The following is a 23967-nucleotide window of genomic DNA, read 5'->3' as shown; positions in this document are numbered from 1 at the left end:
TTATAGAATAGTTGATAGGCTATGTCGACAATGCAGAACGGGATGTAGAAAAAAGTTGGGGAAAGACGAGAGTTTTAACAAAGTAAAATTTATAACATAAATGAACAATGCAATGCAAAACTTAATGTCTAAATAAATGAAACGGTAAGGGCTAAGGGAGTGTGCTCGCCGCGAGAAATTTTTGACAAATCTTTTTTTGGTCACTTTTTAGACATTTTTAGGAGCAATAACTTTTTTATCAAGGTGCACACTTTGTAGGCTATGTAACCAAATTCATCAAATCAAAGTTGGATTGCGGCAGATTAAGTTTTGTTCAAAATTTAGCCTTTAGCCTATCATTTCAATTTTTATTATTCACAATCACAGAAAAAATTATCAATTATTTATTTCTTGAAAGTTTGTGCCTATATAGCCTAGTATGTTGTAGCCTTTCAGCAGGCTATAGAACTATCTCGATTCACATTGAAATTTATCAATTTAATTATTATTGATTAAGTAGGCTATTTGAGTGAGCAATGTTTACTTCAAAATATTGCATTATTTTGTTAGTTTTTTTTATACACAAAAAAACTTTTCACTCCCTTAATCTCCAACTCAGTTATGCTTGCCGAATCTCGCCGAGATGAATAAAATGTGGTTGAGCGAGCAAAATTTATTTTTACAAAAATGGGGAAAAAATGTAAAATTACAAGCCAATAAACGCTGCACAAACTAAATATGAGTGAGCTCCTATTCGGAGGTAGGCCCTCAGACGGGGTTTGGAAAGCAGTAAGTGCGGCTTTGCATGCTTTAATTAGCTATTGATTATCGAGCTTGCGTAGCATCTTTTTTAAACAATCAAAAACATTTGACAGACTAAAATAAATGGACCCCTAATCAGCCTTGGGCCCTCCCGGGAGGTGGTTAACACGGCCCTGTTTGCAAGATTACTACTTTTCATTGAGTTTTGCAATTTACATTGGCTTCGGCTGAGCTATAGCCTACTATATATTTTCGTACAAAGCGGTGGCGGTGCTATGTGATTTGAAGCTTATCCAAGCGGGGACATTATGGCCTTATGGGATCCCAACATCACCATGCATTCATTAAACTTGTCTCTATGTAGGCTATAATTAAGTAAGCTAACTGGTTTAGGCGTTGCTACTTCATAATTTGTGAGTGCCATTTGTGTGGTCTTATTTTGTTTTTTCGTTTTAAAAACTAGCCTTGTAACCTAGCCTAGGATATTTAAGGACATTTCACAGTTCATGCGATTACCAGCAAATGCGGGAAACGGCAGCCGTTGGACCAGCTTAGTGGTTAAGCGCCCGACTCAAAATCAAGCGGCGCTGGTTCGGCTCTCGAGGTGTGCGCTTGAGCATCGGATTTCAGGACTGCTTTCCATTCAACGGCACCTAGTGGATAGAATAGTTTCCTGGCATCAACCACCAGAACCTTCACTTTCTCAATCGCGGCGACCGGTTGTGTCGAAAGGCTGCTGATATTGCGCTTTCCAAAATCTATAACTTTTTCTGTTTAGGATGGCAATTTTCCTCAATCTTTTTAAAACTACGCCTGGTTTGTTTTTGCCGTCCTCTTTATCGAAGTTCATCTGAAAGAATGCTTCTATAAGCTTAAATTGTGGTCCTGCGCATTGAAGTAGCCTATGATCACTGCTTTTATTTTGTCTGCTTTTTCGTAAGCTCCACTTGCATTTAAATAAACTTCTAGTCTAGATGCTGCCTCCATCTCTAGTATGCTCCAACGGACAGGGCACTCTAAAGTTATTATTTGCCATCTTTTTAAACAATAGGCCTATAGCCTATAGCCTACTTTTAACAGATATAACTTCTTTCATTTTGTTTAACTTAAAGATTTTACTGCCACCATGTTGACAAAAAGGAGAGAGAGAGAACATATATAAAGTGTCAAATTGTACTATGATGTATTGGGGCAATTAAAAATGATTAGGCCTACTCTGAGTCTAACAAATTATGACGTCACACAATTTGCGTTGGTGCGGTTCCATCAACACCTACGAAAGGGTTTATCAATAGCCTACTAAGATAAAGATTCAAAAACAAACCAACCAAACCAAATGTTACTCATGCGTCAGGTCCTGCTAAAGGCAGATTTTTTCGTCTCAACCAGCAAAGGCAATATTCAACTTTACCGTTTTACCTAATATGTATAACTTCAATAACCAGCAAGTTGATCTGTGGCAGTCGGCCAGTCGCAGGTCTTCGCAGTCCGCTAGGCTGTAACCGGCCCTGCGTCATAAGCCTCTACAAGTATGCGAAACTACCGGGAATAACCTATCAAGCCTTTGTGAGTCCGAGGATGAAGATTCAAAACCATACCAACCAACCAAGAAAAGGTTGTAAAAATTACTGCTGTAAAGGTCGTGTTGTAGTTTTTGATAAGTTTTTGGCCTAGGTTGGGTGTTTTCTCGTTCGCAAGGCTAATCTACAGACTATGTCAATGATCTGGATTTGGACTTAGATGTCAAGTTGAAATCTGGAATTGGGTTTGGAGTTGGAATCATCCCTGCAATTTATGTACATGAAATATTTCCCTTCAAATTTCAACAATCTTCAACCGGAACGCCGCAAGTGGCAAAAACACAAAACTTCCAACGCGTCATCATAAGCGTTAGCATTGATGTGTGAAAAATTTGTATTGGAGCTTGGTGAATCGGCGATTTTCTTGACTTTTGTTTAGCCCAAAAATTGCCGGAGATAATTTTGTCAAAGACGTATTTTAGCTGAATCCGCCATTACAAAGTTAGGGCAATTATGGTGAGTGTAGTTTAAATATTGCTTTTTTATCACCTGAACTTAATTATGTGCTTCCTAGTTGTCTTTGATTTCATAAGCAGATAATGGGAGATAACTGTGTCAGTTTTTCACATACGATGGTGATTTTTAAACTATTTAAGCATATCAAGGTGTCGTAAAAACACACACCACATTTAGTGCATTAAAATATCGATTAAAATTCATTGTTATTATTATAAGCAGTGTGACAACAATTGCATACAAGAATAGGAAAATATTTTATTATGTATTTAAAGGCTGTGGCTATATTTACACTATATAGTGTAAAAATAGCCTCAATAGTGTTGCCAGATAAGGAATTCTGCCCTAATTTGAGAAAAGTTTAAAGCTGTTATAAGCAAAAACTTGTATTTTGGAAATTTTTTAGTCCTCCAGGGGCAATGATCAAAACCCTAAACTTATTCCTAACTCTAGCCCTTACCTTAACCCTTTCTAACTTTAATCCTAACTCTGGCAACACCTCATTGTGTAAAAATAGCCACTTCCATACTTAAATGTTTAATTGATTTTTCTAATGTTTTCTTTGTGACGTTGTTTTACATTGGTAAATTGATTTTTTTAATGTTTTCTAAGTTAAGTTATTTATATTGCTCTATTGTTGTGATGCAAGGATACAAAAGTTTTGTAATACTTGTGACTTTAGCTTACGCGAACACACAAACAAATTACTGCCACATGCACTAGCTTTTTGGTTTACTGTGACTGCAATTTTACTGGCTGCATTGCCATGGGGTATGAATCACTGTGTGATGCTTTAATGCAGGCATGCACAACTCAAAACAGTACACGGGCCGTTTTAGGAAAAAAATATTTTTCGCGTGCCGCGTGCTAACGTTGTTGTAACTAGCGTGTAGCCTATTTTATATAATGTGACCGATTAACCGTCAAATAAGAGTTATCGTTGAGAAGATGGTTACTGTCAAGAGACGGTTGCCTCTCGCACTACAGTATCTAGTTGTTTTTAACGCTTATCGGCGGTAAAGCATCGGATTTGTTGATTATGTAACTGTAACCGTGGAGAAAAGTTTATTACTGTTTTGTTCTATTTATCTCTCATAAGAGCTTGTAACTATGTTTCGACGGTTTTACAACAAAAGTAACCCCTCAACGGTGACAAACAATAACAAATCCAACAAAGTATAAATTCCTAACATTAACAGGAAATCACAGAATATCTCGTGGGCCGCATGAAAAGGTTTCGCAGGCCGCATGCGGTCCGTGGGCCGTATGTTGTGCATGCCTGCTTTAATGAATGTCAGTTCAACCCTACTCCAGAGCACAAGGCTTTGTCTCAAAAGCCACTCACTGGCATGCCAAATATAAATGGGATAGTTTATCAAAATCTGACTAACATCTATATTATATATTAAATCAACAATATATTAATTATATTATATATATATTGATTTAATTCACTCTGCTTTGCCTTTTTGCTTAGCATTGAGCACTTTTTGTAGTATTAATAGTTTTCATTGTTTTTATATTATATATTATATATCAAAATCCAAATAATATCTGACTCGATGGCTACATGTCCCTTTGTTGATTCCAGCCATCTGCTGATTTGCATCTGAGATTAACAGTGTATTGTATGTTGTCACAATGGGTGCAAAATAAAACATTATTATTATTATTGAACAGCACTTTAATCTTAAATATTATAAACTTGCAGCCTTTACGTTTGGACATAAAACGGAAGCTGACATGTCGGTCAGATCGTGTCAAAAGTGTTGATCTTCATCCAACAGAGCCATGGATGCTAATTTCACTTTACAATGGTAATGGTTGTAAGATTAATAAATTTTATTGCAAAAACTTACAAAACAATACAAAAAAAGTTTAAAAACAAACAGCAATATTTATGAATATGGTTGCTTCTGATATTTGATTGACAATTACTCGCTGAGTTTTGTTGGAATTTCAACTTGATTTGTATTGTTGACAACAATTCACTTAGTTTTTGTGTATTTTATCGTTTTTTACTACCGGTATATTAAAGGTGGCGCATGACTTGATAATCTTGTGGTATTTTTTCTTCTTTTCATTTAGTGGAGTAAGCAACATATCATTGTCAGTAATTTCTTTGTATCTACTGTATACATGGACAAATAAACTTGATTGACTTTTGTTTTTATTTGCTTTCTGCAGGTAATGTCCATATATGGAACCATGAAACACAAAGTCTTGTTAAGTCATTTGAAGTTTGCGATCTTCCAGTTCGTGCAACAAAATTCATTCCCAGAAAGAACTGGGTTGTCACTGGATCTGTGAGTTGTTGTATATATATCTGTGGACTATTACTTTAATTGACTATTAATTGATGTAATTACCAAATGTGTAAGAGAAGATTCATTAATGGAAATACTGTACGCCGATGATTTGGTTTTATTGAGTGACACAATGGAAGGTCTGAGAGGGAAATTTGAAAAGTGGAAGGAATCGTTTGAATGTAAAGGTATGCGTGTGAACATCAAAAAGACAAAGGTCGTAATAAGCGGAACGGAAGGGGAAATCACAACGAGCAAAATTGACCCATGTGGCGTCTGCGGAAGAAGAGTGATGGCAAATTCTGTTACATGTACGAAATGCAAGAAATGGGTGCATGGAAGATGTGCAAAGATGAAGAGAGTGACATGCAGATCTGGAGATGGTTTTGAATGTGAAAGATGCAAGAAGATTGAGGAAGGAATGATTGGTCCTGTTGAAAAGCTGAATGACGAAGTTGAATCAGTAAATGCCTTTTGCTATCTAGGAGATATATTGAATGCCAGTGGTGGTTGTGAAGCGGCAGTGACTGCAAGAGTAAGGTTTGGTTGGGTGAAATTTAGAGAGTGTCGAAAGTTGTTATGTGGTAGAAGATTTCTGTTGAAAATGAGAGGAAGAATTTATTCTAGTTGTGTGAGATCTGCAATGCTGTACGGAAGTCGGAAGTGAGACATGGTGCTTACGGGAAAACAAATTGGCGATTTTAAGAAGAACTGAGAGAGCGATGCTGAGAGCAATGTGTGGTGTAAAGCTGATGGACAAAAGGAATACCGAAGAACTTCTGAGCTTGCTTGGGTTGAATGAGAGTGTTGATAAGTTGGCGAAAGCGAATGGAGTGAGGTGGTATGGGCATGTTTTGAGAAGGGATGAAGATGATGTTTTGAGAAGAGCGCTGGAGTTGCGAGTGGAGGGTCGTAGAAAACAAGGAAGACCAAAGAAAACGTGGAAAAAGCAAGTTGAGGAAAAAAGCAGCAAGGTGGGCTTGACAAGAGAGGACGTGCTAGACAGATCGATGTGGATTTGTGGAGGCAGGGTGTGAAGACGATTGGGGCACTTGGAGGTGAATCCGGCCACCCTCGGTAAATGGGACATCACCGGATTAAAACTGGACTACTACTACTATTACAACAATAAAATCCAATGTTATAGTTAGTTTGAATTTTACATTCAAGTAGAACCTCAGAGTTGTTACAAATGTATTGTAGGCCTATCACATGTTAAAAAAAATAATAGATTTTATGAAGGTTTTATATTGGCACAATATTAGTAGTTCAAGAAATTTAAGCGCTTGTTATTAAATATTAATGGACAAAATATTGTCCATATTGAAAGTCAGACTCTTATATGCCAGTGTTTCATTTTTTAATAGCACACAAGATCAAAACATAAAAAAGCCTGCTGGTGCCTGCATTAAAAATGTCATGTATTGTTGCAGGATGATATGATGATTCGAGTATTCAATTATAACACACTGGAACGGGTGCACTCCTTTGAGGCCCATACTGATTACATTCGCTCCATCGCTGTCCACCCAACACAACCATATGTTCTTACATCTAGTGGTAAGAGTAGCCTTGAGTTGTAAAGTACATACTGTACTGTCTACTTGTGTTGCATGGTATGGTGCAGTAGTCAACTTATCGTTTTGTAATGGGACAGGTTTGCAAAAGGTTTATGATATTTCTTAACTTATAGGATGTTTGAATTGTAAGTTTGCTTATTTCTTTATTCAAATAGAATAAATTTATTTTATAGCCAAATTCTGTATGAATAAGAACACTTTGAAGATCTGAGATCCCACCAAACTTGAGAGAGGCTGTTAAGAATTTTAGAAGAGTAACAACAGTTTGGTTTAACAGTTATCTCAAATTTTCTGATGGTGCATTATAGAATAGATTACCACATCATTGTTTTTTTACATTTTGCGTATGAAGTATTGCTAATTTGGCTTAATGTGATAAACCTGCTACAGTTTTAAACTTCAATGAATGCTGAAAAATTTATGTTGTATCAATTTCCTTCCAGACGACATGCTCATTAAGCTCTGGGATTGGGACAAGAAGTGGGTTTGCGCTCAAATATTTGAAGGTCATGTACATTATGTGATGCAAATAGTTATCAACCCAAAAGACAACAATCAGTTTGCAAGTGCCTCCCTGGATCATACCATCAAAGTATGGCAGCTCGGTTCGCAGACCCCTAACTTCACCCTTGAGGGTCATGAAAAAGGTGAGAAGAATGTGATAAGCGTAAGGCTATTCTTTTGTAAATAACTTGCTTTTGTCAGCTTAGTATGTGTAGAATGTAGATTATTGTGGTTATTTTTAATTTTTTTAAATAAAATTTCATGTTGTTGGAAAAATGTTGTTAGTTGATTTACACGAAATGTTCTTTCAATTTAAGCTATTTGTCTTACAGTTGTGTGAAAGGTGGCTAATTTTTTTTTTTTGTACATTGTAAAGTACACTAAAGTACACTAGGATACGATATACGTTGGAATTTACGCTATGATGCTTTTTTTGTACTTTGTGATACTCTATTTGTGCAATCCAATACTATTAATAATTGAATACCGTATTGAATATATATGTCATGATGTACTTGGTGTAATTTTTCCTTGTGTCCTCAGATTCTTCATGTCCTATTCATTTACTTGTATTTATTTTAATATCAGGAGTTAATTGTGTGGACTACTACAGTGGCGGAGACAAGCCGTACTTGATCTCAGGGGCTGATGACCGCTTGACCAAAATATGGGACTATCAAAACAAAACCTGTGTCCAGACACTTGAGGGACATTCTGAGAATGTTGAATGTGTCCAATTTCATCCAGAGCTTCCCATCATAATGACAGGCTCTGAAGATGGTATGCTCACGTTTGGTTTAAAACATTTATGTGATTTCTGATACTGCTATTTTCACTACCGGTAGTCTGTTTTTAGGTTATGCCATTATAAACAAAATTACACAAGCTTAAGACACAATTATGAATTACAGAGTTATTGCTTTTCAGTTTAATGTAATTAAATTGGCTATGCTCAATTAGGCTAACTGCGTCTGTTATATTTTTTATTTCTGTTTTGTTTTACAACAAAGGTCTTTGCTTTCGGTTCATCGACACAATGGCTGAGGTCTGGTGCTGCTTTTTAAACTCATTTCAATGCAGTTCAATTTGGTCTTAAAAAAATCTCGAGAGCATTGTGCTGATTTGTTCACATAAGCAATTGCATTGTGACTTACGCGCAGGAACAATCAAGATATGGCACGCCAACACTTACAGGTTGGAAACAACCTTGGACTATGGGATGGAGAGGATCTGGTGTTGCACGGCCATGAAGGTAATTTTGGTCGCCAAAACTCTCCATTTTTATTTCAACCCTGCCACACGATATCTTCGGACACTTGTACAGTTTGCAATGTTCACCCTGTATGATGTTGCAAAAACGTTATACGTTTGCATTACACTCATTTCTAACGTTTCCTGGTTGCAATGTATTTACCCAGCCAGTGTATAAAATGATTGATTTGATTACTGGGTATTAGGCGAGGGTTTAAAGCCCACTGATTGGTTGATCGATCTCGTCACGTGGTTATCTTGGGACTGTCATAGGGGTCCAACAACGTAGCGATGGGATACGACGGAGGAAGCATCATGATCAAACTTGGAAGAGAGGAGCCAGCAATGTCCATGGATGGCAACGGAAAGATCATCTGGGCGAAGCACTCCGAGATTCAACAGGCCAACTTGAAGGCGATGACTGGTGAGTGGGATCTTGGGGCAACGATGCTGAGACTATTGTTTGTTGCTGATGAGATGACATGAAAATGTGATTTGGAGAATTGTTCTTTTTTCACTTTTTTTTGCCGGTACTTTCATTTTCAACTTAGAAACGGTGCTTTAGAACAAAAATCTTTGAGAAAAAGTCTCTTGAAAATCACAGAAACTGCTAGTAAGGACTTGCCTCTTGAATACTTAAACCATGAGTTAAACTATGCGATGGTTTTGACTGACCTGTGTTTTGTATTTCTCTAATTTGGGAATATACTCACACAGATCAAGACCTGAAAGACGGTGAACGATTGCAGCTCTCCATCAAAGACATGGGTAGTTGTGAAGTCTATCCACAAACCATCAAGCACAACGCCAACGGAAGGTCGGTTTCCTCCAAATAGTTTTTAAACAGAGCTTTTTGATTAGCCTACTCTATATAATAAAAATGAAGTAAGTAAGGTCGCAGTGACAAATAAACTGTCGCCATACAACAAATGTCATAAACATTTACATTGACTTCTAAATTATTTTACTCCTTTGCCTTTGGTTTGTTAAAGCTGAGATCATTGTTATATCCCAGACATAAATCAGTCGTTTTTACGTCTGTAGACGTTAGATCAATGTAATAACGACTGAATTGCGATCTGGGATGTCACTTTCAATATGCGCTTTGTGTATGTTGAATATTATTTGCTTTAATAAATTTCCATGCGATGCTAGTTGTACGTTCAAGCCTGAGATCTTGTTCTAGCATTCATATACTTTCTTGCTTAGATGTTACATATAGTTGCATTGTACTTGTGCAATCATTACATCGATTTCCGCAGATTTGTGGTCGTATGCGGGGACGGGGAATACATCATCTACACCGCCATGGCGCTCAGGAACAAGGCGTTTGGATCGGCGCTGGAGTTCACGTGGGCTAACGACTCCTCAGAGTAAATCCTTGTTTTTCTCTGCTATTTGTTTTGTGAAGCGTTGCAACCACACAAAGAGTTGATTGAGAGTCCTTCTTTCACCCCAAACAAAAATCCTTTATATATGTTATAGTGCACTAGTTCAGGTTTTCAAGAATTGAATTTTGTACCGTTTTATAATTATTTCAATAGATTTTAATTTCACCAACACAATGACTGGACAACTAAACTGATGCTTTTGTGGTTTAAATAAATTATATTGGTTGTTATGTTAGTGCAAAATATTTAAATCAATCTCTCCTCAAGTCAGATTATTGTATCAATTTGTTGAAGTCAAAACTCGGAAAAGTTTTAAAATTTTCTTCCTCCAGGTATGCCGTTCGCGAAAGCAGTACCTCTGTGAAACTTTTCAAGAACTTTAAAGAACGTAAATCTTTCAAGCCCGACTTTGGAGCGGAGGGTATTTACGGGGGCCATCTCCTGGGAGTTAGGACATCACAAGGGTTGGCTTTCTACGACTGGGAGAACTTGGAATTAATTCGAAGAATAGAAATTAACCCAAAAGGCGTAAGTTGGACATTTGCTTGCTTGATTGAATGCTTCAAAGTTTTATCTGGCCAAAATTATTTAAAATCGTTTCCAGTGAAATGGTTACATTGTCGTCTTAAAAACGTATCTAATAATATACAAAGCATTCGTTCCTAGCTGCTTCACATACATAATAAAGCGTCTGTATGATCTTTGCACTCCCCGCTGCTATCAGTTCAACAGTTAGTGTTCTTCATCGCAATAGAGACTAACAGCATAGGTGAAGATAGCTGAAATAGTTTTCTGCGATGTTACAAATCTTTTTCTACGTTTTCCAGGTATTTTGGTCAGACAACGGCGACCTGGTTGCCATAACAACTGAAGATTCTTTCTACATCCTTAAGTACGACTCCTCCAAGATCGACGAGGCAAAAGAAAATCCAGAATTGGTTTCGGAGGATGGTATCTCTGATGCCTTTAATGAGGTTAGTACTGTGGATGCACTCAACATGTCCCTTAGATGGAGTGGTGGTATGTTTTGTTAAGTTAAACAGATCGGGCACTGTGCTGATCGCTGGTAGGCTATATCTCAATTATTGTACAATGGTGTGACAAACTTTAAGGCGAAAATTCTATACGTTCAATTACTTTAGACTGTTTTGCGCTGGAATTACGACAACATTTTTTTTCATTTTCCACATTACGAAAGGGAGAATAGATTAAATGACCAATCTTGAGATGCTACCCAGAGAGCAAAAGTTGCCGTTTTTACAACATTTCAACGTTGCCAGTTGTTGACAAAATGTAAAAATGGCAACTTTTGCTGTTTGGGTATAACTCTTGAAAATCGATTTAAAAAAACTTGCAAAGTTGAAAAATCCAGTAAACTTTGCACGATTCGTCTCGTTTTCAAAGGACTCACGATCCCAATGCAAATATTTTCCTTAGGACATAGGTGAGATTGAGGAGGTGGTAAAGACAGGTCTTTGGATCGGAGATTGTTTTATCTATACGAACGCGGTGAACAGGTTGAACTATTACGTCGGTGGGGAAATTGTCACCATTGCTCATTTAGACAGGTGGATGCATTGTGTTTAACTTTTGAATCGTTTATTATCATACAGTATTTTCCCAGTGTTTTTGAAACCTGTCCCTTGGACAGACAACAAACATCTAGCCAATAAAACAACTCGAGCGAGAACATCTAGCGTACAGTTCCAAACTCAGCATCTACAGTAGTTTATAGAAGGTTGCATCGGCTGTACCACATGCGATTCAACATCAACTACCGTGCTCTTCAAACACCTCGCCACTGCAGACATATTTTTTCATATAAGTCGTATTTTTACAAGTATCGTTTAACTTTTTATGCTTTGTTAAAAACGCTTTAGTTTGACCACAGCATCAGTTATTTTCTTTCTCCGCAGGACTTTATATCTGCTTGGGTACATGCCAGGAGAGAACCGGCTCTACCTCGGCGACAAGGAACTCAATGTGGTACGTGATGTCTGGTGTAGTTGGTTTATTTGTAAAAATTCGTGCGGTAAATTCTTAACAAATCAAATCTTTTGGATATGATTTTTTTCGATCTTTGCCATTCTCATCGCATCGCTTTCTTTGTGTGTTAGTTCTCGTCAAGTGCTATAGCTCCTTCGACTTCACTGCAAGAAACCTTTGTGTTTTCCTGACATGTTTACCCAGATATTGCACTGAATGGTTTCACCCGTTGGAATTGAAGTCTCTGATTTTGTGAACGGGCATACTTGCATTTCATGTTGTTTAGTGATATGTTATTACGCGATAGTTAAAAGTTTACATATTGTTTCGACATGCTGACCATTACTCCTGGCTTTAATTCTGTCACGTTATCTTTCAGGTCAGCTACTCCCTTCTCTTGTCAGTCCTGGAGTATCAGACTGCTGTGATGCGTGAGGATTTTGAAACAGCAGACAAAGTCCTCCCTTCTATCCCCAAGGAGCAGCGAACCAGAGTTGCCCATTTCCTGGAGAAGCAGGTTAGATGGATGATGCTTTGTTTAGAAGATTAGCGTGGTTATTACGTTCTTCATATAACACTGCGGTCTATCATGGTCTTGCCTTGCTCTTGGCACTGTACAATGCATGCAGTTTCAATGCAGCCATGAAAACGTATTTTACTCTTGGTACTTTGTTATGAGATTTGGATTTTCGTCTGCTGAATGGTGGATGAAACAAGTTTGATAATATTTGGACCAACACAATGTGGTCAAAATATATTGGTAACCCAAAGTTAAGCAGCAGGATTGCTGTTCACTTTTCACTGTACTAGCGAAGCTTCCTGTGCGTGAGGCTCGTATTCAGTCGTAACCAGTATTAACCACCGAGATTATTTGCACAGGGCTTCAAACCACAAGCCATGGCAGTAACGAGCGATCCTGAGCATAAGTTCGAGCTTGCTCTCGGTCTTGGTGAACTTAAGGTTGCCTACCAGCTTGCCAAAGAAGCGCAGGTAATCATAATTTCTATGCTTTTCAGCTATGCACTCAACCAAAGTAGTTATAAAGTAGCAAAACCCTTTGTTTGAGTTATGTATTTATATATCTGTTGCCTGACTTATTTGAGACAATAACCACTGCGCTTACACCACATTAGAGAATACGTGACCTACTATTTGTCGTTATTTCAACGTCGCAGGCCGAACAGAAATGGAAGCAGCTTGCTGAGCTGGCCACCAGAAAATGTGAGTTCGCCCTGGCCCAAGAATGCCTCAGGAACGCTGAAGATTTTGGCGGGCTTTTGCTACTCGCCACGTCAGCAGGGAATGCCCCCATGGTGAAATCCCTTGCGGAAGGCGCAGAAGCTGGAGGTGAGTTAATGAGTTTGTCAATTGCAAAACTGACATTCGAAGCTCAATTCCTTCTCCATGTATAGTACGTTGTAGTGCATGGCACAAAAGAGAGCGCACGTGACTGATGGGCAATGACCGCCACAAAGGTCAGTTAAACATTGTCATTCTATTTCCCATTACGCCATGCTGTTTCAGGAAAGAACAACGTTGCCTTCTTGAGCTACTTCATAAACGGGCAGACGACGAAGTGTCTGGAACTTCTTATCAAGACCAACAGACTACCCGAGGCGGCCTTCTTCGCCAGAACCTATCTTCCCAGCCAAGTGTGCAGGTACCTCCATCGCATAATAATTGATCATTTGCTGCTTTCGACGCAGTGCAGACCGTTTCAATGCAGCCGAGTAGGCAATAGCATGGGCGACCACATACCCTCAGTGTTCGATAACAAGAGGCAGAGAAGATTCACATTCACCTCGTCGTGACTACACATCAGCTTGCAAATACATTGATTGTGCAACTTCGAACGAGTTTTCTCCAAGTTTATTGCTAGATTGTGAGCTTAGTTTTGTGTTGACATCGATATTTAAATCTAACGTCTGTGCAATAGATTGAGTTTCGCTTTTAGCAGCATGATCGTTGTTTTGCTTCACAAATGTGCGCTTTGCAGCCTGTGCAGGGTGACCCAGCGATGTGTGGTCAAATAAAAGTTGGGTTTCTTCGGTTATATCTTTAAAGTTAACTCAAATCCGATCATTTTTGCTGTTGTGTATGGCTTGAACGATGAATAATTTCTTATCAGTCCAGAGAATTGGTGGCTGCGTGCCATCAAGGAACTTATTCAGAAGAATCTTTGATCTTTCGAACCTCTTTTTTGTTGCTCCAGAAAAAAAAGTTGTGATAATTTTGTAGGGGTTGACTTTACGACCCCTTACCAGCACCCTCTGGACGGTTGAACGGCTAACATGTGCCTCTTTAGCACGTTTTCTACGGCTCCTTCCAGAATTCCGTTACAACTTTTCTCCAATGTTTTTAATGAGTTTTTTGTTCTAACGGACCTTTTTGGGGTGCTCCTGACCTTTGGTAAGCAGCTACCAGTCTCTCTGAACCTTTTTGCTGCTTTGCATACACCAGAACGACTCACGATCCCATTCAAAACATTGAAAATCTTAGCAGGTGATAGCCCCTTATGATAGTGCGTTTCAATGATCTCATTTAAAGTCTTGGCCACGGGTGTAACTTTTTTTTCAGAAAATTTATGGAATATTAGTAATCTGGAAGGATTGCACTGTAAATCTGTAATAAATAAAAATAATTTAGTAGTGGGAAAACGCGTTTAAATTTAATATGAACTTAATTTAGTTCACACTTCGCTGGGCCAACCTGTAGAGGCAAACGACCCGTTTTAGCACATGACTAGGAGACTGTGTTCCAAAAGCTTGTGCAAACCACAACTACCACAGCGAACCCGCAACATCAGGCTAAAACAGGTCGTTTGTATCTACAATACATTTGTGAAGCTAACATCTTTGGTTGTCCTTGATTTGTTTGACATATTAAGGGTGGTGTCCTTGTGGAAAGAACAGCTGGCGCTGACCAATAAGAAAGCTTCTGATTCTTTGGCTGATCCAAAACAATACGAGAACCTCTTCCCTGGGATGCAGGATAGCCTCGTGGCCGAGAAGTACCTGGAAGCCACGGAATCCAGGAGACCTGCAAGTCACTATCCGGACACCCCAGTACGTACAATGACGTTTGTTAGCGCACCAATGCCGTGTGTACTGTGTACCTCATGATACGTTTTAGTACAATCTTGGATTAAGTAAATGATGGTCAACTTTTGATTTTTTAAACTTTAGTCGCGAGTTGGCTTGTTTGCAAAGCAATGGTTTTTGATTTAGAATAATTTGATAGTTGCTCCCCGGAAAGGAATATCAGCGGGATTCTGGTTTAACGGATGTCTCTACCTAGATAAGTCGCTGATTTGTACCTAAAATCTCAGCCCCTTGCTTTAGAAATTTGTGGTATGGTCTGGTAGTAATTTTGCTTATGAACCTTAGAAATGTTTTTTCTGATTCTGACAATTTTGGGTAAGCTAAGATTTTGACTTACAAACTTTTTCTTAAAAACTTACTCTGGTTCACAACAACAATAGTCGTCGTGGAAGATTGGCCCGATGCCCTGTGATGTTGTTGAGAACTTTTTATACAGAATTTTTGAATAAGTAATGCGTGCCTGGTTACTAAAGGTAACACTTTAGAGTTTCTTTTTATAGCGTGCATCTCGCATTGTTACCCGCATGCAGTAGTATGCACCAAGTCGTGTTAATTAAAAGCTGGATAATGATACTTATAAAATGCTCAACATTTCCATCATTCAGAGCAATGACGAACGCAATGTTCTTGAAGAAGCTGCAGGTTTCACTCCGACCACCTCCGAAAAGGTTACGGTAGGTCACCTGAAGGTTATTATCGGTCATAATTCTGTGCATGTGTTATGACAATACGCGTCGTGTTTGTGTTGAATTGACGTGGTTAAATCTTGCTAAACCCACACAATTGGTTGACTTACACCGTATTTCATCCAAGAATTTGTGCAATGTTTTTGATCTGTTTGTTCATTTTTTTTCCAAAATTTGTTTCAACAATTTCTTTAGCGACGGCATTATCTTGTCACAGGAAAAGTATATTTTAATTGTTGTGAGCTGTTTTCTGCAGAAGATGGCGATTGTTTTTTGATCTTTCATGTGTTTCGGGTTTTGTTTAAACACATTAAAAATCAAATCCATGCTTTCTTTCACCTGGAAGAATCGCTTAATCACAAACTTTCTTTTGCCTGTTTGTTAAATCGGATGGTTTTGATTTGAAAAGTGATGATTTCACCGTAAATCAAATTCCCTTTAACTGCAACCACAGCATGGCAAACAACAATGAGACCCGGTTAATGAACCTGGGTTTACATCCTCCTTCAATGCGTATTTGTCTTTCTTGCTACCCAAGTTAGCAGCCATTTTGTCTTGATGCCAACTGAACCTTGTTATTTCTAAATAAACTGTGGGTTATTGCGCCTTCAGGAGGACGAGGTCATAGCTGAAGTCGCAATTCCTCTCATCGAACCGGAAGATCAGGAGGAGGATGAAGAGGAGGTTTGTTAAGTTGGCTCTTTGGTGTCTTTGGGTGGTTTAATGGAGTTGTAATGCCTCCCTGGGAATTTGACAAAAATATCAAGCATTTATAATAGGATTTGTTCGAGCCTGGAATATTTTTTACGTTGATTGAAATGCAACAATAATTCCAATTTGTTTAATTTCACTACATGGCTCCTTAATTTTTTTTTAACACTGCTTGTGCCTGCATGTGTAGCGTAACTTATTTTTCCTTGTGATTTGATTCGTTACTTTCTCATTAATTCTCGTAATATTATTTTTGTTTGTTGGTGAAATTTTGAACAAATCTTTCTTGCTGTAATACAATGACCCTTTTCAAATCTCAGGCATCTGCATCCGAAGAAGCCCTTGCACCGGAACCGACCCAAAAGCCCCAGGTCTCGTCACACGACGCCTTATCGGACTCTTACGACGTATACAATGCACTTGCATGACGGCACAGAATAATTTTTGATTGATTTTTAATTTCAGTTCGAATAATTTGTGTTTCATTAAAAGATTAATTTTTCTTTCTGGCTATCATGGAGGTGCATTTTTACGGATATGATTTTGTAATCGATTGCTTTGCTTTATATTGACGTCATTCTTTGGTCATGACCGTTTGCTAATCGCTCTGTAATTCCACCACTACCTGTGGACAAATTGACGTAAAGTTTGTTTGTTTACGAACGTGTTATTAATTTGGTGAAACTTGTTTAGTTAAACGGTATCAGCTTAATGATTTTATGATCAATGCAATGATTAGCCTCTGAGTATGGCGATTCTTCAAAATCGATGCAACAAGTTAAGACCTCCAAAGGTTATTCTTAAAACTTTGATGAAAGTTAACAAAGTGATTCTTTGATATAACCCAAAACAATGGATTGCGTATCAATGAAGGTCATGCTCAGTTTCCTGTTCAGCAGCTCCGGCTGAATAGAAATCACTTTTGAATAGAAATCAGCAGTGGCCGAGTGGTTAGCGCGTTGGGCTCGCAGTCGAGAGCCTGCATGTTCGACTCCAGCCACCCGCACTTGCTGTTGTTTCTCTGGGCAAGAAACTTTACGATAAATGCCTCTACCCAGTGATCGATTTCGAGTAATGGGTAGTACCAAATTTAAGTCATAAGTGGAGTAAACAACCGGAAACAGACCTTGCCGTCGGCTGCAGCGTGGGTCAGGTGTACGTCGGAAGGCATACACCGATGCATAGCGCTCGTCCGCTTTCCCGCAATGCAGGATAAAGATAATAAAACAAATAAAAAACAAAAACTTTCAACTCTGCGAGTTAAAGAAAAACTAACCTTGCCGTCAATGTCAAATTGCCGATACTGACTGTTGGTATCATGTCCGTGTTTATTTTCACAGGACTTGGAGTTGGACATTGAAAATCTTGCATTGGACGAGAACGTGGATACGAGTGACTTCAACTTGGATGACGAGTTATTAGAAGACTGATTGTGATGTCACGAAGGCTTCTGCCCAGTTTTCATTTTCTGCATTTCATTGAGATATTCTTTATCGCTTGAGACACATAGCACTAACGTTGTCTTTGTTGTTGTTGTGGAACGGCTAGCATTGTTGAACTGATAACCGACGGTGGTTACTCGAAGCTAAGGATTCTGTATATGGCATTGTGAGCTCACAATGGCCTTGTGAGCTCACAATGGCCACAAGAGCTCTGCCCAGACAACAAAATGCGTCATTTTTACATTGATTCAACGTCTGCAAACGTTGAATCGATGTAAAATGACTGATTTTGCTGTCTAGAAGGGCATTTTAAGGGCATACCATGCTTGATGAATTAAACAGTTGTTGGAAAATCATATGAAGTTGTGCACTCTCCCCCCAATGTTAATGAGTCCATGTTGGTTTGGTCATTCTCGTCTCACGGCTGGAAGTTGCTTACAAAAGCAGCAGACAATGCCAACAGTTAACATATGTCTGAAAGTGTTGTTTTATTTTGAGGATCTGCATTTTTCAAACTTTGGGACGTGCCCTTCATACCGAAATACTCTCAAGCTCATGGTACGGTGTCTTACTCCTTTGGCAGAAATTATTCAAAAACCCATGTGGCCAAAAAGACATCTGCATTATTAAATAAATCAAAAAGAAAGAACAGTTGCTTTCTCGAAAAAAGTTGTCACCCCGTGCAATAGGGACTCACTATTTATGTAGATAGTTGTGCTTTGGTGCGAAATATTAGGGAAAAATAAATGAATTTTCTTGGATGTACCTGATTAATTTGATTTCAGCTAAAGTAAAATTTAAACAACTAAAGCTACAGAGTAAAAGCATGTTAGGATTAACTCTCTGGCGGATCGCAATTGGACGGTAGTCACTTAATCATATGTTCTGATTGGTTGGCGGTGTTTTACGAGGCTTGCAGGAAATTATCATGTTTAAGTGGCTACGCCTTCACCCTCTATGAGAGGGACAGCGCAGTGATCTTGCCTTTTTGTTATTCCCTACCCTAATGTATCTAAATCATTGTATTTGCCGCGATAGCTCAGTTGGTTAGCGCGTGACTTCGTTAACGTAGAAGCTTCAAGATCAAGCAGCGCTGGTTCTCGTGGTGTACGCTTGAGCAACGCACGTTCAGGAGTGCTCTCTATTCAGCGGTGTCTAATGGATGGAATAATTCCCGGGCAACAATCGGAAACTTCGCTCTGTCAATCTCGGTGACCATGCCTGCGTCGATGATTCAAAGCCTCTATAACTATACGAAACTGCCAAGATTAAGCTTTCTCAGTCCGAGGATAGAGATTCAATCAATTTGTAGATCGTTTTTTTTATGCACAATTAGATCTATAACATTCCTGGGTTGGCTATGAGACGAGTCTTATAAAATGAGATGATAGCCAATTTATTAAAAAAGCTGCCAAAACGTCGTTTTTTTTAGTTTAACCTGCTACCGGTAATACAAACAAAACAACATTTCGTCAAATGTAGGCATTCAAATGTTGTTGTTTGGATGATTCACTTGGCCTCAATCGTTGCTGATCTTCGAAGCAGATAATGACCTCACTTGCCGGAGCCCAAGATCGGATCCTTTGTAGTCAATGAGGGGAAGATGGCTATCAGATCTCCTTTCTTCCGAGTCTTTCCTGTCCAGGAGATAAGATCCTAGCTTTTTCATTGCTTCTCTTCCTGATTTGCTCGCTCTCCTCATGTCGTCATCATAGTTAGTGATGCGTTGCGAACCAACAAATTCGTCGTTTCCCTTACGACAGTTTTCGGTTATCCAATCGTGCTCCGACGTCGTGGTGCTGCGTATGAAAACGTCGCTCTTGCGTTTAATGCTTGAATGTTCTGTAAAATATCCCAGATGTAAAAATAAGACACGTAATAAAATTTGCTATAGCGTTTAATCTTGTAGAACGGCAACTTTTGTTTCAACACGTTAAAAGGTGGCAGTGGAAAACAGGCTGACCACTATTCACGACTGACAGCTGTGTTGGTTAGAACAGCGTCAATTTAGATCACATCCAGTGACATAGTTAGAAAGAAAATTTGATGTAGTGGAGTATTACCGCAGTTGTGCGTCATCAACCACTGTAGCCAAGACGATCTCTATCACAGGCCAGGACACCGCGCTCCTCCAGTCGAAAACTGGAGGCGAATGGTTCAAGCGAGGTTTTTAGCTGTCACTCAACGTGCTTTTTATTTTTGCGATTGCGTTGTTATTCAAGAAGATAAATATGCTTAATAACAACAAGTCTAAACTAGGCACTGCAATTTTTTCAGAGAATTAAAGGTTTTTGTATACAAAGTATTATTATAAATGCATCAATTAAAACAAAAAAATTATAATCTTTTATGATATCATTATAATGCCATAAACAACCTGCATCACCTCCAATAGTTGCTATTGACCCATGCTTAGCAGAAAACATCTTGACTCCAAAAATAAGTAACTTAGTTTTATTGAGGAAATGTGTATTTATAGGGTACTATCCGCCTCCAGTTTTTGACTGGGGGCGCGTGGTGTCCTGACCTGTTATAAAGATCGCCATGACTGTAGCTTAATATCAAACCTGCAATTTCATCTAGCGACACTCAACTGAGAAAATATACTTGCACAGTATCGTTATAACCTAGCCTACGGAAGAACTAATGTTATCAGAGATTTACTTGAACTTTCTCCAACTCTGTACTTGTATATGATTCTTGCTTGTGGATTGTAAAATCCGTTGCCTGGGTCGTAACAATCAGTTGGTATATGACGTGTCGGCTTGCCTTTATCGTCACAGTGTGGTGACATCATCGACAGGTCTGCGGGTCTCAAGCCATTTATGATTTCCTGAAATATAAAATTACCAAGTAGTAACAGAAACGCACACATGTCCAAAAATGAAATCATCGTTCTCCTGGTGTGCGCTTGAGCAACGCATTTGAAGGACTGCTGTCCATTCAGCGGCTACAAGTGGATGATATAATTTACAGACAACAACACTTTAACAATCGAAAACTTTATTGTGTGAATCTCGGTGACCGGGCCTGCATCAATGGTTCAAAGCCTCAACAAGTATGCGAAACTGCTAGGATTGAGTTTTCAAAGAAGCTTTCTCATTCCTAGGCTAAAGATTCAGTCAATCAGAAGTAGCCTATTTTTATCCAAATAAACCAAATAAATTCTTTCCGGATAAGATAAACTTTTTGTGGTTGCTTTGGTCTACTGATGTCATAAGGATTTTCAGAATGGATATGTTTTAGCCCTACATTATAAAAAGCAATTGGAAGGAAACGTTTTTTTTATTAAGAGCTAAATTAATCAACACAAAACAGTTATGCATTGAAATAATTTTAAATCAAATATAGTTATTACTATCTGAAGCCTTTACAAATTGTTTCACCTAACGCAGGGTTGTCCAAAGCCTGGCCCGCGGGCCGCATGCGGCCCGCGACCTCCTTCAATGCGGCCCGCCGCCTCTTCTAGAAAACTTTTAAAAATTACCGTATATCCTCGCATATAAGCCGACCCTAGAAAAACAACCTTAAAATGGTAAATTTATAAAAATCCGCATATAAGTTTTATGTTTAATTTGTAATGAAATGATATCTGTTATGAAAGAGTACAATGTACAACGACACTACAGCACTCTTCATGTCACTGGCTATGATAAATACACTGGTGAGGCGCGGCGAGCCCTACTCAATGATCTCAAATCAAACCTGCGTAAGCGTCAAGAAAACATGTTTCAATTAGTGAAGCCTTCGTCTTCTACAACCATTGCTTCTTATGATGTATCACTTTTGATGGCTAAATCCAAAAAACTTCAATGTATTCAATGCTCCGCTGACTATAACTATATCAGAAGCCGATGACGATTTGCAGCTTGAATTGTGTGACTTGCAAAGTGACCAGTTTTTATTAAGCAAAGCTACACTGCCAATCACTCAATTTTGGCCTCTTCTTTCTGAAGAGCATTATCCTAATTTACGCCGTTTTGGATTGCACTTGCTGTCAATGTTTGGCAGTACCTACCTTTGTGAAGCAGCATTTTCCGCAATGAAGTCGATTAAATCCAAAGAGAGGAATCTACTTAAACAAACATCTCTCGAAGCCTGCCTTCGTTTAGCCTTAACCTCAGTTGACATTGACACAAAGGAGCTGGCTTCCAAAATGCAGGCACACCCATCTCACTGAATTTTAAGTAAACTGTACCGTTTTACGTACTTCCTTAAATATTTTTTACGAATAAATTTATGGTTTATTCTTATTCATACTTGTCAGTTATTTTTAAGGTTTCCTGGTCTACTGACGTTGCTTAAAATTTCCAAAACTCTCTTATTCGTAGTATTCACATCTTAGCTTCTTTAATCTATTCCCCAATATGTTTTTATGATAAATATAAAGATTCATTTACACATGTACGTGTTTTACTTTACATCTGGTACGGTGAGACAGTGTATAAGAGGAAAAATGTCAACTGCGGCCCGCGATCTAATTTCCTTGCCGAATGCGTCCCGCGTCCCATAAAGTTTGGACAACCCTGACCTAACGGATCATCAGAAGGTCTTATTCAAATAGAATTCGCTCTGCTTTGCCTTTTTGCTTAGCATTGAGCACTTTTTTGTAGTATTAATAGTTTTCATTGTTTTTGAAACAATTTTAAATATTTTTTTTTAACACTTTTGTTCAATAGCCTAGCATATAGACCAAGCCTGCGGCCACATACCGCCCAATAATGCAAAATATTTTGATGACATAGCTTATTGCCATAATATGGCCTATTCTTTTTGGTTTACGACGTCTTTTTCTTTATGCTCAGCAAGCATGAACAAAACTTGCGAAGAAAATTACGAGATTTTTTTTTCTTTTAAAATAATTTGAATTACTTTAGTTTTTTTATTATTGCACTTACTTTGAGTTAATTTTAAGTGTTTGTAAAAAGATTGTGGTAAAATTAAAATCGTCGTGTTTCAGAATAGGCTAATTGTAGGCCTACAAAGCTCTCCAAACAAAATATTTGTCCAAGAAAAGAATGGTTAACAAATGACGAATATTCATGTTTATGCGAGGAGTATAGTAAGTATGTGGCCCCAGGTTGGATTTTTTTAATAAAACCAACTTGAACAAAAGTAGCCTAAACTATTATTTTCTTAAACTGTTAGTAGGCTATGTATTGTTACGTTCTTTTGTAAGTGCAATTCTATCAGTAGATCACTGCAATTTCAAAAAGGCTTCCCATTTGAGAGTAGGCTACATTTTCCAATAATTTTGTCTCACCGGATAAAACCGCCTGTCCCATATCCTGTTGCAGTACTTCCACCCTGTGAGGGGGTCGTTGTTGGGGTCAAATTTAAGCCCATCCGAGAACTCATAGCTTCCTGTCACCTCTCGCCCGAACGCCCACGTTGCGTCATATGTTCCCCCGTTTATAAAATACAAAGTGCCTGTGACGTCATAAAGAGAAATCTTATTTGAATAATATGAGAAAGCTTGAAATGAGCGATATTATGATGAGCAAAGCCTGAATTTGTTGGTAGGTGTAGCTAATATAACCTTTGAGGACTGATATAACCCAGTTATAATACTTATATTTTTTATCTTTAGGCTATATATCTTTACATTAACTTATTACTTAGAAAAGTTAAAATGATGTCTAGAATCAATGTTTTGTACATAAAAACAATCAGGTTTGGTTTCTATAGTTTGTTTACGAAGCCTAATTGTTCTTATAAGTTAATTTTATTCGTGTGGTTGCATCCTACAATGCAGATTTTAATAAAAATTATGATCTGCAATTTTACTGATATCGAAAAGCCAGAACGGATGTTTGGAGACATCAGAATTGCTTTATCGCTCAATGTTTTGTGTCTGAGTTTTTCTGTAGGCAAGCTCAAGTTTCGCATTAATATTTAAAATCTGGAAAGATTTTTTTTAAAGAAAATATAATATTAGCTAAAACAGAATTATTTATAATTACCTAATCTAAGCATGGCTTACTTTGTAGCCTACTATACATTGATGTTATTTAAATATTGTTCTACTGCATTTTTGTCTACATTTGTCACCTTTCCCGTGAAACATCCCATCTTTAAATTCTCCTTGATAAACGGTTCCGGTATCAAAATAATAAGTTCCGTTTCCCTCTATCACACCATGTTTTCTCTCTCCTACGTAACTGCCCAATCCATGACTGCTGAATGACGTGCCGTACATCGTTAATTATGAATATTAAAGGGACACAACTTG

The 23967-nt window shown here is 38.2% G+C and overlaps 2 protein-coding genes across 10 annotated transcripts; one reads left to right on the top strand and one right to left on the bottom strand.

Annotated features, from left to right (window-relative positions):
* The first annotated feature begins 2648 nt into the window (after positions 1 to 2648).
* On the top strand, positions 2649 to 18386 carry LOC145788236 (coatomer subunit beta'-like). 9 transcript variants are annotated; one of them, XM_082600004.1, is made up of 23 exons: positions 2649 to 2777; positions 4489 to 4594; positions 4965 to 5083; positions 6517 to 6643; positions 7107 to 7310; positions 7756 to 7947; positions 8328 to 8419; positions 8692 to 8842; positions 9136 to 9235; positions 9681 to 9791; positions 10142 to 10337; positions 10637 to 10783; positions 11247 to 11377; positions 11726 to 11795; positions 12175 to 12312; positions 12675 to 12785; positions 12971 to 13142; positions 13320 to 13455; positions 14683 to 14860; positions 15502 to 15570; positions 16195 to 16266; positions 16614 to 16664; positions 17634 to 18386. In XM_082600004.1, the coding sequence occupies exons 1-23, from the start codon at positions 2775 to 2777 to the stop codon at positions 17721 to 17723; spliced, it is 2766 nt and encodes a 921-aa protein (XP_082456130.1). In that variant the 5' UTR covers positions 2649 to 2774; the 3' UTR covers positions 17724 to 18386. The 9 variants fall into 9 exon arrangements, with proteins under 9 accessions (XP_082456130.1, XP_082456128.1, XP_082456129.1 ...); XM_082600002.1 differs by having other exon boundaries at positions 16614 to 16700; XM_082600003.1 differs by having other exon boundaries at positions 15502 to 15585.
* A 729-nt stretch (positions 18387 to 19115) lies between these two features.
* Positions 19116 to 23967, bottom strand: LOC145765484 (MORN repeat-containing protein 5-like). Its single transcript, XM_082577313.1, has 4 exons — positions 23787 to 23967; positions 22999 to 23165; positions 20400 to 20568; positions 19116 to 19577 (listed from the first exon to the last, which is right to left on the bottom strand). Exons 1-4 carry the CDS (start codon positions 23932 to 23934, stop codon positions 19255 to 19257), a joined length of 807 nt encoding a protein of 268 aa, XP_082433439.1. The 5' UTR covers positions 23935 to 23967; the 3' UTR covers positions 19116 to 19254.

Source organism: Aplidium turbinatum, chromosome 2 (assembly GCF_918807975.1).
Source record: "Aplidium turbinatum chromosome 2, kaAplTurb1.1, whole genome shotgun sequence".
Classification (NCBI taxonomy): domain Eukaryota; kingdom Metazoa; phylum Chordata; class Ascidiacea; order Aplousobranchia; family Polyclinidae; genus Aplidium; species Aplidium turbinatum.
The sequence above is the reverse complement of the archived record's forward strand: the minus strand, read 5'-3'. Positions and strand labels throughout refer to the sequence as shown.